Here is a 14,424-nt window from a genome sequence, read left to right on the forward strand (position 1 = left end):
TGAAATGGGGCTTAAGTGGTTAATTCACAATGTACTTTTTCTTTCCCTTCCTAGAAATGTAGTGGAGACAAACGTATAATATTGGTCTTTGAAATGTTAAAGTCATGAGTATCCAGAGATACAAAATACTCAAGTAAAGTACAGATACTTATGTACTTGAGTACAGTACTCAAAATGTGCTTTGTTATTGTCCATCCCTGGCTGCCTGTTTGTCTGACTGGCTGTGTGTGTGCGTGTGTGTGTGTGTGTGTGTGTGTGTGTGTGTGTGTGCGTGTGTGTGTGTGTGTGTGTGTGCTGCGCCATGGGCAGATATCTTTGTTTCTGGTCCAAGTATTATACCTCTCAAAGGAAATATATGATCTCCGTATGTTTTTGCGTACCTGCTGCCGTACTGTCTGTGCCCAACGCAGGCCAAAAAAGTGAATCAAGATGGTCTGTGTCTCCATGGATCCAATGCTTCACCCCTCTGGATAAAATATGACTATCCATCATCGCGTTCGTATATCTATAGAAGGCTGAGAGCATCTTAAGAATTGGACATGATAAGAGAAGATAAGAGAGAATCTGTACATCCAGAAATAAATACAAAAAAGACTAACAACCACATCGTGAAAATGACAGGATTGTTCTATACTGTAGCTTAATAATACGAGCTTAGATATATTAAAAACACTATCAAAAATATGCGTAGCTCTTTGGAGACAGTAATTAGAAAGACCACCGTGATCTCTGCTAGGAGTGTGTGTATCGGGTAGACGAAGACCAAACACAGCGGTCCTAGGCCCACCACGGCGTCCAAATGAACCCTTACTACTGCTTTGGGACCGCAGTCAACACTGTTAATATTCTCAGTGTTAATTTAACTCTGAGAGTGTGCAATTGGAACCAAATGGTCCATTTGGTTCCATTTGCACACTCTCTGAGTTACAGACCCGTTGGTGGTCCGCGGACCGGACGTTGAGAAGCAGTGGACCACAACATGATTGCCACATAAAGAACAGCTCACTTAATTATTGTTACAAGACCTTTTTTTATGAACAAAATAATGCTTTGTGTATGTCCCTTGTTGGGAAAATAAAAAGACAAAACATATCAAATCGGTGATGGGATTAATATATCATATAAATGCTAGCATTAGGTAATCCAAAATGACCTCATCCAAAATGAACATGAGATTAAACAGATTCCTATAAAATAAAATAAAACACAGGGATCCAAACGTTTGGACTGAGCGCCAAAAATGTGTGTTCGAGAGTTCAGATTGTCAGTAGTAGTGCATTTGGAAGCCTAACAGACAGTTAAGAAGTATAGGCATAATAATAATAAAAATAATAATAATAACAATAATAATAATCACCATCATCATCATCTTGACAACCTCTCTGGTAATGATAAAGTACTGATTTCATCTTGCGATGTTGCCGTGGTAAAAACTAAATAAAAACTATTCTTTTGTAGGATAAAGTTGCTGTTGGGCAGAAACCTCCTATCTCCATATTCTTACTTTTTGTGTTTTTTTTCTCCCGTAAATTAACACCCTACTTGATCATACTTAACTACAGCATCACACAAAAGTACCAAGTCACAGATCCACAAGCTCGAAACGCGGCGCAATGCAGCGTATTTTGAGCTCGTCGATCTGCTATTTTTGAAATTGAATCCTGAAAAGTAACAGTTTTGGACGTAATATGAGGTTTTCCACCCGACAGAGACGATAAGAAACATCAAAAGATGAACATAAAGTGAGTTTCACAAATAAAGTGAACTTCACAAAGCGTAAGCCTTCACGCTTAAGACTATTGGTGCTTACAGGTTTAAGAGGTGTGTATATTAACCAGTGGTTCTCAAACATTTTCATGTCAACGACCCCCCATATATAGATGTACTCGGCCGCAGACCCTCATCTGAAAAGATTGTGTCTAAAAATATTTCACAGTGTGACGCGTTGTGAGCTTGAATAAAAGTGGGGGTTAAAGTGGTTAAACTGATATTGATGCCATATTCACTAATTTAGCTGGAGACCCCCGCTTGAACCCCCTCAAGGACCCCTGGGGGTCCCCGGACCCCACTTTAGAGAACCCCTGGTGTTAGCCGTAAGTCACTTGGAAAAACAAAGGCATTTAGTGGGCTTGAGTAAACCGACTGCTTCACCGTGCCACCCAGAACATACATCTTCTCAGAAAACCACTTAAGACCGTCTATTAGAGAAGATTACCTTTCACTCAGGGCTGTAAATCTGACTCGTCAGAAGTTGACTTACTGTACTTTATCTTAACCTATGGTTCTAATTATTTAAAGCTGCAATCCGTAACGCTCACGTGCAACACAGGAGCGAGCAGGTGACATTTCCGTTGCTGTGCTACTACAGAAAGCCTGTTTTGAGCAGCTGAGGATACATTGCATGTTGAGTTTCGTGCAATTCCACTTCATGCAATACCTGTGGATATAAATGTCTCAATAGAGCTCAACAGTGACAGGTTTACTGTTTGAATGCTTATCTCTGGAAGTGAATTTAAATGAATTAAAGTCTGGTTCCGAGTCATCCATCGGTGGTGATATTAATTGTGACCATAAAACATTTATTTCGGGTTCAATAAATAATTGGAAAACGCATTTTTTTTTTGCAAAGGTACAAAACTGTGTACATATTTTAATATTGAAGGGACTAGCCAGACAACCATTGTGCATACCTGTCCAATACTTTCCATCTAACAACAGTTTAGCTTGCTTCTTCTTGACTTTCATCTTTGTTATTGTACGGTTTTTATATTGTCAATAGTGATGTAACATAATATAACTGCGGCTGATTAATGATTTTCAACGATGTAAACATCCCTCGGGGATATAGGATTTAGCAGAAATTAATAACAAAACCCTCGATGCAGAATATTTACGTGGATTTTAACTTCCAGAGACTCACTGTCGAGGTCTGTTGAAGAGCAGGTACAACCAACTACAACCACCGCAGTTGTGTTAGTTACCGTATTGCATTAACATAACTCTACCATACAGATTGCTGAAAGTGATGTTTTATTCACTAAAACAAACAAGTTATGCATTGCAGCCTTAAGACAGGCATCCGGAAGTGAATGTCACAGCGTTCTTATTCCACAGCAAGATGCTTTTGGCCTAATAGCTGCTTCTCAGTGAGTATTCCATTCTATTCTATTGGTATATTTCCCTTAACCCTATACCATAAAGGCATGTTCACACGGGAAGGGGAGGGGGAGGGAAGGGGAGGCATGACCAATCTGACCAGGCATGGCGAAAAAGCAGGCGTGATTCCGCTTAACGTGCACCTGCCCGCGTCACGAGTTAAATTGTCTCGAATTCTTACGCCATTGGTTCTCAAAGTAGGGTCCCGGGGACCACCAGGGGTCCTTGGGGGGGTACCAGGGGGTCTCCAGTAAAATGTGTTAATACAGCATCATAATCATTATAACCACTTTATCCACTTATATGTTGGCTATTCAAAAATAGCAGATCTACAAGCTTGTATATATGCTATTTTTGAAAATATTTGAAAAATATTGAAAATGTTTGGAATGTTTTGAATAATTTAGATTAAAAAAAATAAACATAAATCTTCTCTGTTTCTCTTCTGAAACATTTTCAGATGGGGGTCCGCAGCCAAATATATATCAATTCGAGGGTCCTTGACACGAAAAAGTTTGAGAACTTGCTTTACGCGACACATATAGCGTATTTATTCACGTGAAGGGTGCAGCGCGACCCCGTGGATCCACACGTGCATATCGATCCACACGTGCATATCTCCACATGTGCATATCGATCCACACGTGCATATCGATCCACACTTGCATATCGATCCACACGTGCATATCTCCACACGTGCATAGATCCACACGTGCATAGATCCACACGTGCATAGATCACATGTGCGTATAGATCAACATGTGCCTATAGTCTCTCTCCCCGCGTGAAAAGCCCTTAATTTCTCCCGTGAAGTATAGTTGCTTTGCGGGGTCACGAGGGCAGCAGACCCCTATGGTTCGCATGGCCCGTGCAGAGAAGAATGTCTGGGTTTGTATGTACAGTCTCATTGACCTCCCCAGGACCTCTCTCTCACACACACTCACACTCACACACACACACACACACACACACACACACACACACACACACACACACACACACACACACACACACACACACACACACGCAAGGGCATAACACAAAACCCAACCCGGCCTGCACACATATACTGTACTGTAACGAGGGCTGTAGAAAAGAAAGGCACATAGAATAGAGCGTCAATATTTACACAGTATATACCGTAGATCCACACATACACGCATACAGTTAACATTAACATCACAGTATTTCAAAACCCGGTCGCTTAAACATTTACCCCCCCCCCCCCCCTTAGCAGGGGTCTCCCAAACTCCCCCAGCCCGCACCCTCGTGTTTATCCTTCCCTTTTATTATCTCCTTTCTCTCGTTTCATCGGTCAGCTGATTGTCCGGCGAGATATGACAGTAGAATCGCGTCCACTTCCTTCGGAACCGTCCTGGGTGTCCTCGATAAACCTCTTATACCTCGGTTATAAGAGCCGACTTAGGATTTTCACATGATGAATTTTTACTGTACATTTTCCTTATATTGACATTCGTCTCTTGTTTGACATAGTTTGTTTACAGTGTAGAGAGAGCATTGTCAGCCTTCGTGATATTTAAATGACTTTCTCTTCTTTAGGTTTATCCATTACGTCACATTTTCTTATCGATGTCCCGGCGTGTTCAGAACGCTTTGTGCTGTACATGCAGGAGCGTGACAGAATAACAGTTTTTTTCCCAGGCACTTGGTGTATACAGTACAAAGCAACTACTGTGCATTGAGCTGTGCATCGAGGCATGTGATTGGACGTTGAGCATCCTAAACTATAATGCGTCGCACACGAACCCGGATTCGATTCCCCTGCTTCGAAAAACCAGAGGTTACCGGAGGAGTGTGACAGGAACGAAGGCAGGACGTATTCTAGAACTCTGGCGAAAGGGGGGGAAACAGCTTCTGGAACCCAGCTCTCCATCCAACGTTTCCGGAGGCAGGAAATGAGTGGGCAAAGGAAAGGAGAGGGGTGGGGCGTTCGAGATCAACGTGGAAAAAAGTCACAGCCATACTTTGTCGCACGGCCGCGCCTCGCGTCGACACTTTTCAGTTGTAATGTTTACGTCATTTTTGTCGAGCGACACACATGGCCGTATAAACGTCAAAGTAAACATTAAGGCTCACAGAAGACTGAGGAGAGAGAGTTCTAAACATGTATAAGTGGCAGAGAGGTTCTCCAGAGCTCAGCGGGTGGGTCCGAACGTGGCGAGGGGTTCTCCAAATCGGTGCCACGGCTGGGGGGGGGGGGGTGGGGGGGAATCTAGGACGTGGCAGCGATTCCCAACCTGTGAGGATATTGCAAGTGGGGCCCCCAAATAATTGGCAAAAATCACTAATGTATGTCTTGGTATTTTCTCTCTTTTGATTGTGGTTACGACAAATAGGAACTTAAAACGATCCCTGTCACAAGTTGATGATGGAATGTATGGAATGCATGTGCTAATAAAAACATATTTAAAATATAGTTTTGATGCTCATGTTATCCTTAGGAAATATTAAGTTGTTTTTTTTTGTTTTTATTTTAGGTTAAGTATGATTGTTTTTTACTGAACCACATGTGGACAAATGACATCATCAACTTGCGACGGGCATTGTTCCCCTTGAGTAAAAGATGAACTATTTATATTTCTAATGTATTAAAGGCATATACATCTTATTTGCCATGCAGGGATCCTTAAAATATACCATGTTCCATGTGATCCAAACCAGAACACAATCGATTGTGCACTGCAGATCATTAAAACGATTTCGGGGTTTTTCCAAGTGGGGGAAGCCCCTGATCCGCAATAAGGTTGGGAACCGCTGGGGATAGATAGAGTTTGTTAAACATGGCTGGTAAAGATAGAGGAGGCCAGGGTGGGTGGGTGGGTGGTCGGTACAGCATCAGGGACGTGGTGGTGCTGGTGGTACATGTAGGTCTACTTCTAGAACTTGGTGCTGTGGCTGAAGCTGTCGGACATGATGATGTTCTTGTAGAAGTTGTCGGAGCGCGTGGAGCAGTAGCCCTTCACCTTGTCGATCACCTGGCTGACCGGCAGGATGGACGAGGAGGAGGACGAGGAGGGGGGCTCCGCCTCCGACGACGACGAAGAGGTGGAGACGCTCTTGGACGCCGTCTGGTTGGAGTAGCCTTTACCTGCAGAGAGAGAGGGGGACAGGGGGGGGACAAGGGGGAGGGGGGGTGAGCCGTGACACAGCCATGAAACATAGATCCGAAGCATTCAGGTGGCGCAGTGGTAAAGTGCCTGCAGACCACCACCACGGAGGTTGTGGGTTAAAATCCACCGTGGTGGAATCCCGCTTTGTCGAACGTCTATACGAACACAAATGCCCTTGTTCGGGGAGGGGGATATTTGTCATTGCACATACTCCTACGGGCTGAGGCGGCACCTGTCAGCAGGGAGTGTTGGGCGGGAGGAGTAGGACGAAGGCCCTACGTCCTCTCCCGGTGGGGGCTCCTCACTGGCAGGTGAGCCAGTAGGATACAGCAGCAGTGACAACACATAAATGTGTGTGGGGAGGAATTACATGGCATAACGACTAAATTTGGGAGAAAAAGGGTTAAAAAGCAACAAGAAAAATGACGTGGCCACACCAGTGGTTCTCAAACTTCTTGCAGTATATTACAAGGATCCCATAACTCTCAGTCACACAATTTACTGCATGCTTGCTGCGTTGCTGCAAATTGTTGAGCGTTTTGGGGAAATGGTGAGAAGGCTGACTCACCATTTCAGGAGGAACAAGGAATAATTGTCGGATTTTGGGGGGAAAGATTTTTTTTTGTTCACCTGTGCAACTCACTCACTGTTTCTCAGTGGTCCGTGTTTTCAAATGTAATTTTTTTTTTTAATAAATAAATTACATTGTATCTTAAAATATCCAAAATGTAGATAATATTTTATAATTCCATAAAAAAATTTTCAACCAATATGTGTAGTGTGGGGGAAAAAAAAGCTTTAAATTAAATAATGACTGTTAAGGGCTTGCTACATGTGCGATGCCGTGCACCAACAATAGCAGATCTACAAGCTCACAACACGTCACTTGTAGATCCGCTATTTTTGGTGCTCAACACTGGTGCGCAACTAAGTATAAATCTTGGGAACATTTTAATCTTTAGACATTTTAGAAATAACTATGTTGTTATGCTTTCTTAGGTAGGAGTTCAATGAACCAGAAATGGTCTGGTCTTGATAGTTGGTATATATACCATCCATATAAAATGTATGCTATATGTAAATCACCGGCATTATTATCGTACATAGAAATCGTACATGGTAAACAGCCCCAATGCTGCTGTAGGTAATTTGGCATCCCACGTCATTTTCTCAAGCAAAAGTAAGTACAACAAATAAAGCTGGTTTTCTCGCTGCTGCATATCTGTTTTCACTAATTTGACATGGGTCTGCTAATAGTTTTCATGGATTACGAGGCTCGCCCAACACATACATACATGCAATGTAATGTGAACTTCCACTCCAACCTTACAAAGACAAAGACAAACACCAAACCTCAAGTCATGATTTTTCTCAGATAAGAGTGCACATGCCCCCTCCGTTTCCCAGAGGTAGAACAAGTACTCTTAAGTAAAAGTACTTCAAGCAGCACTATGTAACGTTCTTCTTCTACCCTGGATTTGAAGTCGGTTTCCTGCACAAGTGCTGTCATTTTTTACCATTGAGCTCGGGGGATGAATTTAATCTTGACCATCAGGTCAAAATTCGTGTCAGATCCTGTGTCTATCTTTGACACGATCTAAATGTCTCAATAGAAGAGAGGGAGACAAAATACAACCACCCCAATTAAAAGTATTACAGTATCACAATTAAAACTACACATTTTTCTTTCTGTTATATAGTTTCACAAATTGTGTCAAACTTTTTCAAACATAGACGATCTACATGCTCACAACGTGTCACATTGCGACACATTATGAGCTTAGAGAATGGCTGCTTTTGAATAGCCAAAGTATGAAATAGGTTAATGTATGCTTTGTAATAATCATCTTAATCTGCAAAGTAACTATTAACTGAACCTGTCAAATAATTGTAGTGGAGTAAAAAGTACAATATTTGCCTCAGAGATGTCATTAATAATTAATTACATTAATAATTAGTATTATGTAAATAAATATATATATATATATATATATATATATATATATATATATATATATATATATATATATATATATATATATATATATATATATATATATATGTATGTCCAATTTGTATGTTAATACAATATAACTTATCCAATTGGGGTGGTTGCATTTGGTCTCCCAACTCTTCTATTGAGATATTTAGCTCCTGTGTCTAGGTTGGACGCGACCTTTGACATGATCCTGTTTCTGGTTTGACAAGAAGGTCAAAAGTCAATTCCCCTAACCAAGCAAGCAGGCTCTATTAGCTCAGTTATAAAGATTTCAGCACTTGCGCAGGAGACCCGGGTTAAATTCTGGGGTAGAACAGTTAAGTTTAATACTATAGTGCTGCGTAAAGTAAAAATACAATGTAGTACTTTAGTAAATGTACTTCATTACTGTATGTGCCATAATGACTGTTTGTTATAATAACTCCCAGTGCTTTTACAGTACAGGATCCCATGCTGAGTCGATAGCAGGACGGGGTGGAACTGCAGGCCTGAATATGCATTGAATCAAACCACACACACTGTTATTCTGAAAATGTAATCAACTTATACAGTATGTTCAACATTCATTTTGTGTGTTTTAGCAAAGAGCCTGGCTCGTTTCACTCCTGGTTAAGAACACTTAATGGTGGGTTTTATAGAAGGACGAGACTATGATTGTAAGCCCAAGACATACTGTGAAGCTGTTCTTATTTACTTTATAGGCGCGATTCGCAGCCTTTTCTATCCTTCTATTGCAGTGGTTCTCAACCAGTGGTCCGGGGACCACCAGTGGTCCTTGGGGGGGTCCTTGGGGGGTCCCAAGTGAAATTAGTTAACATAGCGTCACAATCATTTTAACCACTTAGCTTTGGCTATTCAAAAATAGCAGATCTACAAGATCTATGCCGCACTATGAGCTTGTAGATCTGCTATTTTTGAAAAATCTTGAAAATGTGTGCATATCTTAGACTATATATATTTTTTAAAGCGAACATTTTTAACTCAAATCTTTGCTTCTGGGGGTCCCTGGCACAAAACATTTTCAGATGGGGGTCCGCGGCCGAAGGTATATCAATTTAGGAGTCCTTGGCATGAAAAAGGTTGAAGACCACTGTTCTATTGTGTCCGGGTAGCTCAGTCGGTAGAGCTCTTGCCTTTTTGGACCACAAGGTCCTGGGTTCAAACCCTGGTATCACCAACCCAGCGATGGTGTGTAGCACGGTTTGGGTGCGGCAAGTCGTGCGATAAGTACTGGGAGCTGATGGGAGGTGTGGCGCTCCACCTCAGCATTCCATCTCCCAGGGATCTAGTGCAGAGGTCTTCAACAGGGGGTCCTCAGGGCTACTATAGGGGGTCCGCCAAACCTTTGTGTTTTTTTAAATTGTAAATTTACTGTACTTTAAGTACAGTACTTGAGTAAATGTACTTAGTTACCTTCCGCCACTGAGGGCAAGGTTGATCAACTTGACTGAAAATAATGTATTTGTTCTTTGTGAACGGAACGCTGACTGTTTGCCAATAGTTGAAAGGGAAAATAATAAACCGGATGGGTTGCATGACAGGGGGGTATTAAATTCAATATCACTTAAAAGCCAGCAATGCACTCCCTATGCCAATATCTCCATCACTCTCTGCCTCTGGGCATCGAAAAATGTTTATCGACTTTATCCAGTTTTCCTGTCGTATTTGTTTCACTAGATACAAACAGGAAATTAAAGTGAAAAATGTGTAAAGATTAGATCAGGCGCAGGGATCGATTTCATGGAGAGGACACTCTTGCTCAATATCTGGATACCTGGGTGTCTCTGTGTGTGTGTGTGTGTGTGTGTGTGTGTGTGTGTGTGTGTGTGTGTGTGTGTGTGTGTGTGTGTGTGTGTGTGTGTGTGTATTACTATTACTATACTTGTGAGGACCACAAGTCCCCACAAGTATAGTATAATTTGAGAAATAGACGTTGTGAGGACCATTTTCCTGGTTCCTCACAAGATAATGGTTCTTTTATGGTTGAAAATAGATTTTTAGAGATACTTAGAGGTTAGATTAACACATTCCATGCCAGAGTTTAATCTCATAATGTACTCACCAGTGCCAGCGTTTTATTGTTGTTTTTTAGTTTTTTTCATGTCGCCACAGACCTCGCTAAATAAGTTAAAAGTGCGCGTTCATTTGGTTCTAAACACACAGCGGATCCGTGAGAAACGGCGAGCGAAAACAGTTTCCAAATCCGTGCCGCCATCTTGAAGCTACAGCCGATCAACGGTAAACAGTGATCAGCGAGGAGAAAAACAACAACCAGAGAAAATCGAGTTTTAAACAGGATCCCAGACAGGAAGCGGATACGATCGAAAAAACCGGAACCCGAATAATTCCGTTTCCGACCGGAAACCGGAAACGGAAATGGATCAAAAAAATTCGGAAAGTGCACCTGGGGCACTTAACATGGGAATCGGCGGTTCGCGTAGATCTACGCGACTGGCACGCTGCGGCTTTAAATAGGTTCGCGTAGATCTACGCGACTGGCATGCAATGTGTTAAGGGTCGGAATTAAGAGTTATACAATTATTTATACTTAGTTGCGCACCAGTGTCATGCACCGAAAAATTGCAGATCTACAAGCTCACAACGTGTCGTGCTGCGACACGTTGTGAGCTTGTAGATCTGCAATTCTTCGGCTTTAGGCTTACAGTTAAAAATGCTAAAAAATAGCATTCGTAAAATAGTTGTCCTAAAATGTTGATGTCCTCACAAGAATAGTAATACAAATGTGTGCGCGCCTGCATGCATACATTTGCGCGTGCCTGTGTGTCTGTGTGTGTGTGTGTGTGTGTGTGTGTGTGTGTGTGTGTGTAGGCTGTCTTGTGTTCTGCCAACTGGGTTCGGATGGTTTTAGTCTGTATCCTCCTGCCAGAGATAGAACCTCTCTCACCCACCACCGCCAGTCAAACAAATAAAACGCATATTTGGATCATTCATTCTCTATACTCCATCCAGCGATCAATCATGTCTATACCTGAAAACTTTGAAGACACGGGAGACTGTTTTACTGTGAGAGTTTTTTGATCATCGTTTTATTGTTTTTTTTTTGTTGGACCTCGAGGGCTTCAGTCAGCTCAGTGGCTTTGAGGTTAGAGTATCCGCCCTGAGATTGGGAGGTCAGGGTTCAATCTCCCGGCCGGGTCATACCAAAGACTATATAATAAGGGACCCAGTGCCTCCCTGCTTGGCGCTCAGCATCAAGGGTTGGATTGGGGGTAAGACCCTGTGACTCTGCGTCTTGCCCAGGGGGTGTACTTATAGACCCCTTAACAGACGACGTCACACTGATAAGAACCAGTATGTGCGCGCAGGCCGGCACCAAATGAAACCCATTCTGTCATGTCTCGCTAGGACGCGCCTCACTATAGCCAACACACAGGATGAGGTTGAATGAACTGAAACCAGCGCACCCCGAAACAATATGTTGGGAATTGATTGCATGAAACAATCACCTGTGCGTCCAGTCTCAATGTTGGTAAACAAATAAGTGGTCTAAACATGAAGCTGCCTCACGCTACAGAAACAGGAGATAGGCTCCTGCCCCATGAGCCACATGGCTCGGGGACAGTTGGTTCCCAGTTGGTTCCCAAGGCTACTACTTACTTGAGGGCGTCTGTGTTATGTTGGAAGTCATTATTATTTCTATTCAAAAATGTTTTACCTTTAGGGCAGGGGTGTCAATCTGACATATCAGGCATAGACATTTGGATTTGCACCCCATGTAAATCAGTTATCAGTCACTGGAGTAGTGTGGTGGTGTTTACCTGCAGAAACGCATTGCCCTCTCACTGTATTTTGGTGTTTTCACAGTTTGTTTCAGTTGTATATACATTTAATTCAGCCTGACCAGAAAGCAGGGATAAAACATAACCCCACTGGCGATAGAAATGAATGACCAGAGAGGGAGGATATCAAAAGCAGAGGCGTGCATGGATCCCCTCCAGCAAAAAAGAACCCTGAAAAAACATGAAGCAACCATACTGTACCATTCCAATTAAGTCCATGACGTGCCCTGGACACCGTCTTCAATAAATAGTTAAATAAGCGGAACAGCAGTGCTCGCCATCCAAGCAAACACAAAAGTACAGAGAGTACAAACAAAGCGCTTCATAATATTACTGCTTTGTGCTTACGGTTTTAGTTTTCGATGGGAAATATCGTCACCTTCGTAAACTAATGGCCTGAGTAATTTTTGGAGGAAAATGATATTTTTGCCTAAGTCAGCTCCTCATGACACTGACCACCTCTGGTCAAATCGCCTATCTCCTAATTGAAAAGGATCATGCTGTTCCCTCCCCTTTTAGTATAATAAATAATAATGGCCTATCTCCCCAGTGTGACTTATAGGCCAAAATAGGCAATTTTTATGTTTTTGTGATTGGAGTCTGGAGAAAATCATCAAATCGTTTGGCCTAAGTCAGGTTTAATCCTATTTAAACCTATTTAAATCTCTTATGTTACATAACTGACAGACAGTGTGAGAAAAGGCATTATTTTACGCTTTGGCTATTCAAAAATAGCAGATATGAAAACTGCAAACTGCTGACTGACAGTCAATATGGCTTCAGAGGAAACAGAAGTACATCTTTAGCACTAATGGAATTAATTGAAGAGATCACTAATTGTATAGATAAAAAAAAGTATGCTATAGGAATATTTATAGATTTAAAAAAAGCCTTTGATACAATTAATCATGATATATTATTAGATAAATTGGAAAGGTATGGTATTAGAGGGGTAGTGCTGAACTGGATGAGAAGCTATTTGATGGGCAGGCAGCAATTTGTAAAGTTAGGTGAGCACAAGTCAACACTCATGGACATCACGTGTGGGGTTCCTCAGGGTTCAATTTTGGGCCCAAAACTGTTCATACTTTACATAAATGACATCTGCAAAGTATCAAATATTTTAAAATTTGTTTTATTTGCCGATGACACGAATATTTTCTGTTCTGGGGACAATCTGCAGCTGCTTTTGAAGGTGATCACATCAGAAATGAACAAATTGAAACGGTGGTTTGACAAAAACAAACTGTCATTAAATTTGAAGAAAACAAAGATCATGTTTTTTGGAAATAAGGAAATTGACACACAAGCAACTGTGATGATAGATGATATAAAGATAGAAAGTTATACGAAATACGAAATTAAATTTCTTGGTGTAATGCTAGAACACAAAATCAGCTGGAAACCCCATATTTCATATATAAGAGCTAAGCTGGCAAGAAGCGTTTCTATACTGGGAAAAGCAAGATTCATTCTAAATTGTTCACTGGTTTTGCCATATCTGAATTATTGTGTGGAGATTTGGGGTAATACCTACAAAAGTAACTTACAACCATTGGTCATACTGCAAAAGAGGGCAATAAGGATTGTGAACAATGTAGGATATCAGGAACACACCAACTCTCTTTTTTTTACAGTTAAATGCTTTGAAATTCATGGACATGGTAAAATTCAAAACAGCTCAAATGATGTATAAAGCAAGAAATAATGTACTACCGGGGAATATACAGAATATGTTTTCCGACAGAGAGGGGGGTTATAATTTAAGAGGGGAGCTTAACCTAAAGCAACTTCTTGTACACACCACTAGAAAGAGTCAGTGTATCACAATCTGTGGGGTCAGATTATGGAATGGTTTGGATTTAGAACTCAAACAAAGCACTAATATAGCACAATTTAAGAGGATGTATAAAAAGGACATCATTAGCTGTTATAGAGTGGAGGAAGGGGTGGGTTGATTGTATTCATTAATTAACTTATTTAAAAAAATAAAATAAAAAAGCAAGTGGGTATGGGTACATATGGGTTATGTATAGAGCTATATGTATTAGATATATATATTATATAGAGATAAGATGTATATAGATAGGTATAGGTAGGTAGATAGATAGATAGATAGATAGATAGATAGATAGAGATATCATATGATTTATATGATATGTTACATTTGTAATTGTTTATATGGATTATGAATGTTAAATAAGACAGGGGTAGGAGTAAATAAGTTTTGCTTCATCCTACTCCTTTTTGAACATGTTGGGGATGATCAATGATCGCATTTTAAATGTTTTTAGTTTATTTCATTTGTATTTTATTTCTATATTGTGGCTTTCATTGT

General features: G+C 41.1%; 1 protein-coding gene across 1 annotated transcript in view; it reads right to left on the reverse strand.

Annotated features, from left to right (window-relative positions):
* Window positions 1-4,055: 4,055 nt before the first annotated feature.
* The window catches only part of adgrg6 (adhesion G protein-coupled receptor G6), a gene marked incomplete at its 5' end in the record, with an annotated part of 74,509 nt that continues 64,140 nt past the window's right edge, over window positions 4,056-14,424 (reverse strand). The window contains one exon of the mRNA XM_080452827.1: window positions 4,056-6,265. Coding sequence (XP_080308953.1) covers window positions 6,054-6,265 — 212 coding nt within the window. The 3' untranslated portion in view covers window positions 4,056-6,053. The remainder of the gene's footprint in view (window positions 6,266-14,424) is intronic.

The sequence above is a fragment of the Gymnoscopelus braueri genome (genome assembly GCF_963280865.1).
Source record: "Gymnoscopelus braueri genome assembly, chromosome: 16".
In the NCBI taxonomy this organism is placed as follows: Eukaryota; Metazoa; Chordata; class Actinopteri; order Myctophiformes; family Myctophidae; genus Gymnoscopelus; species Gymnoscopelus braueri.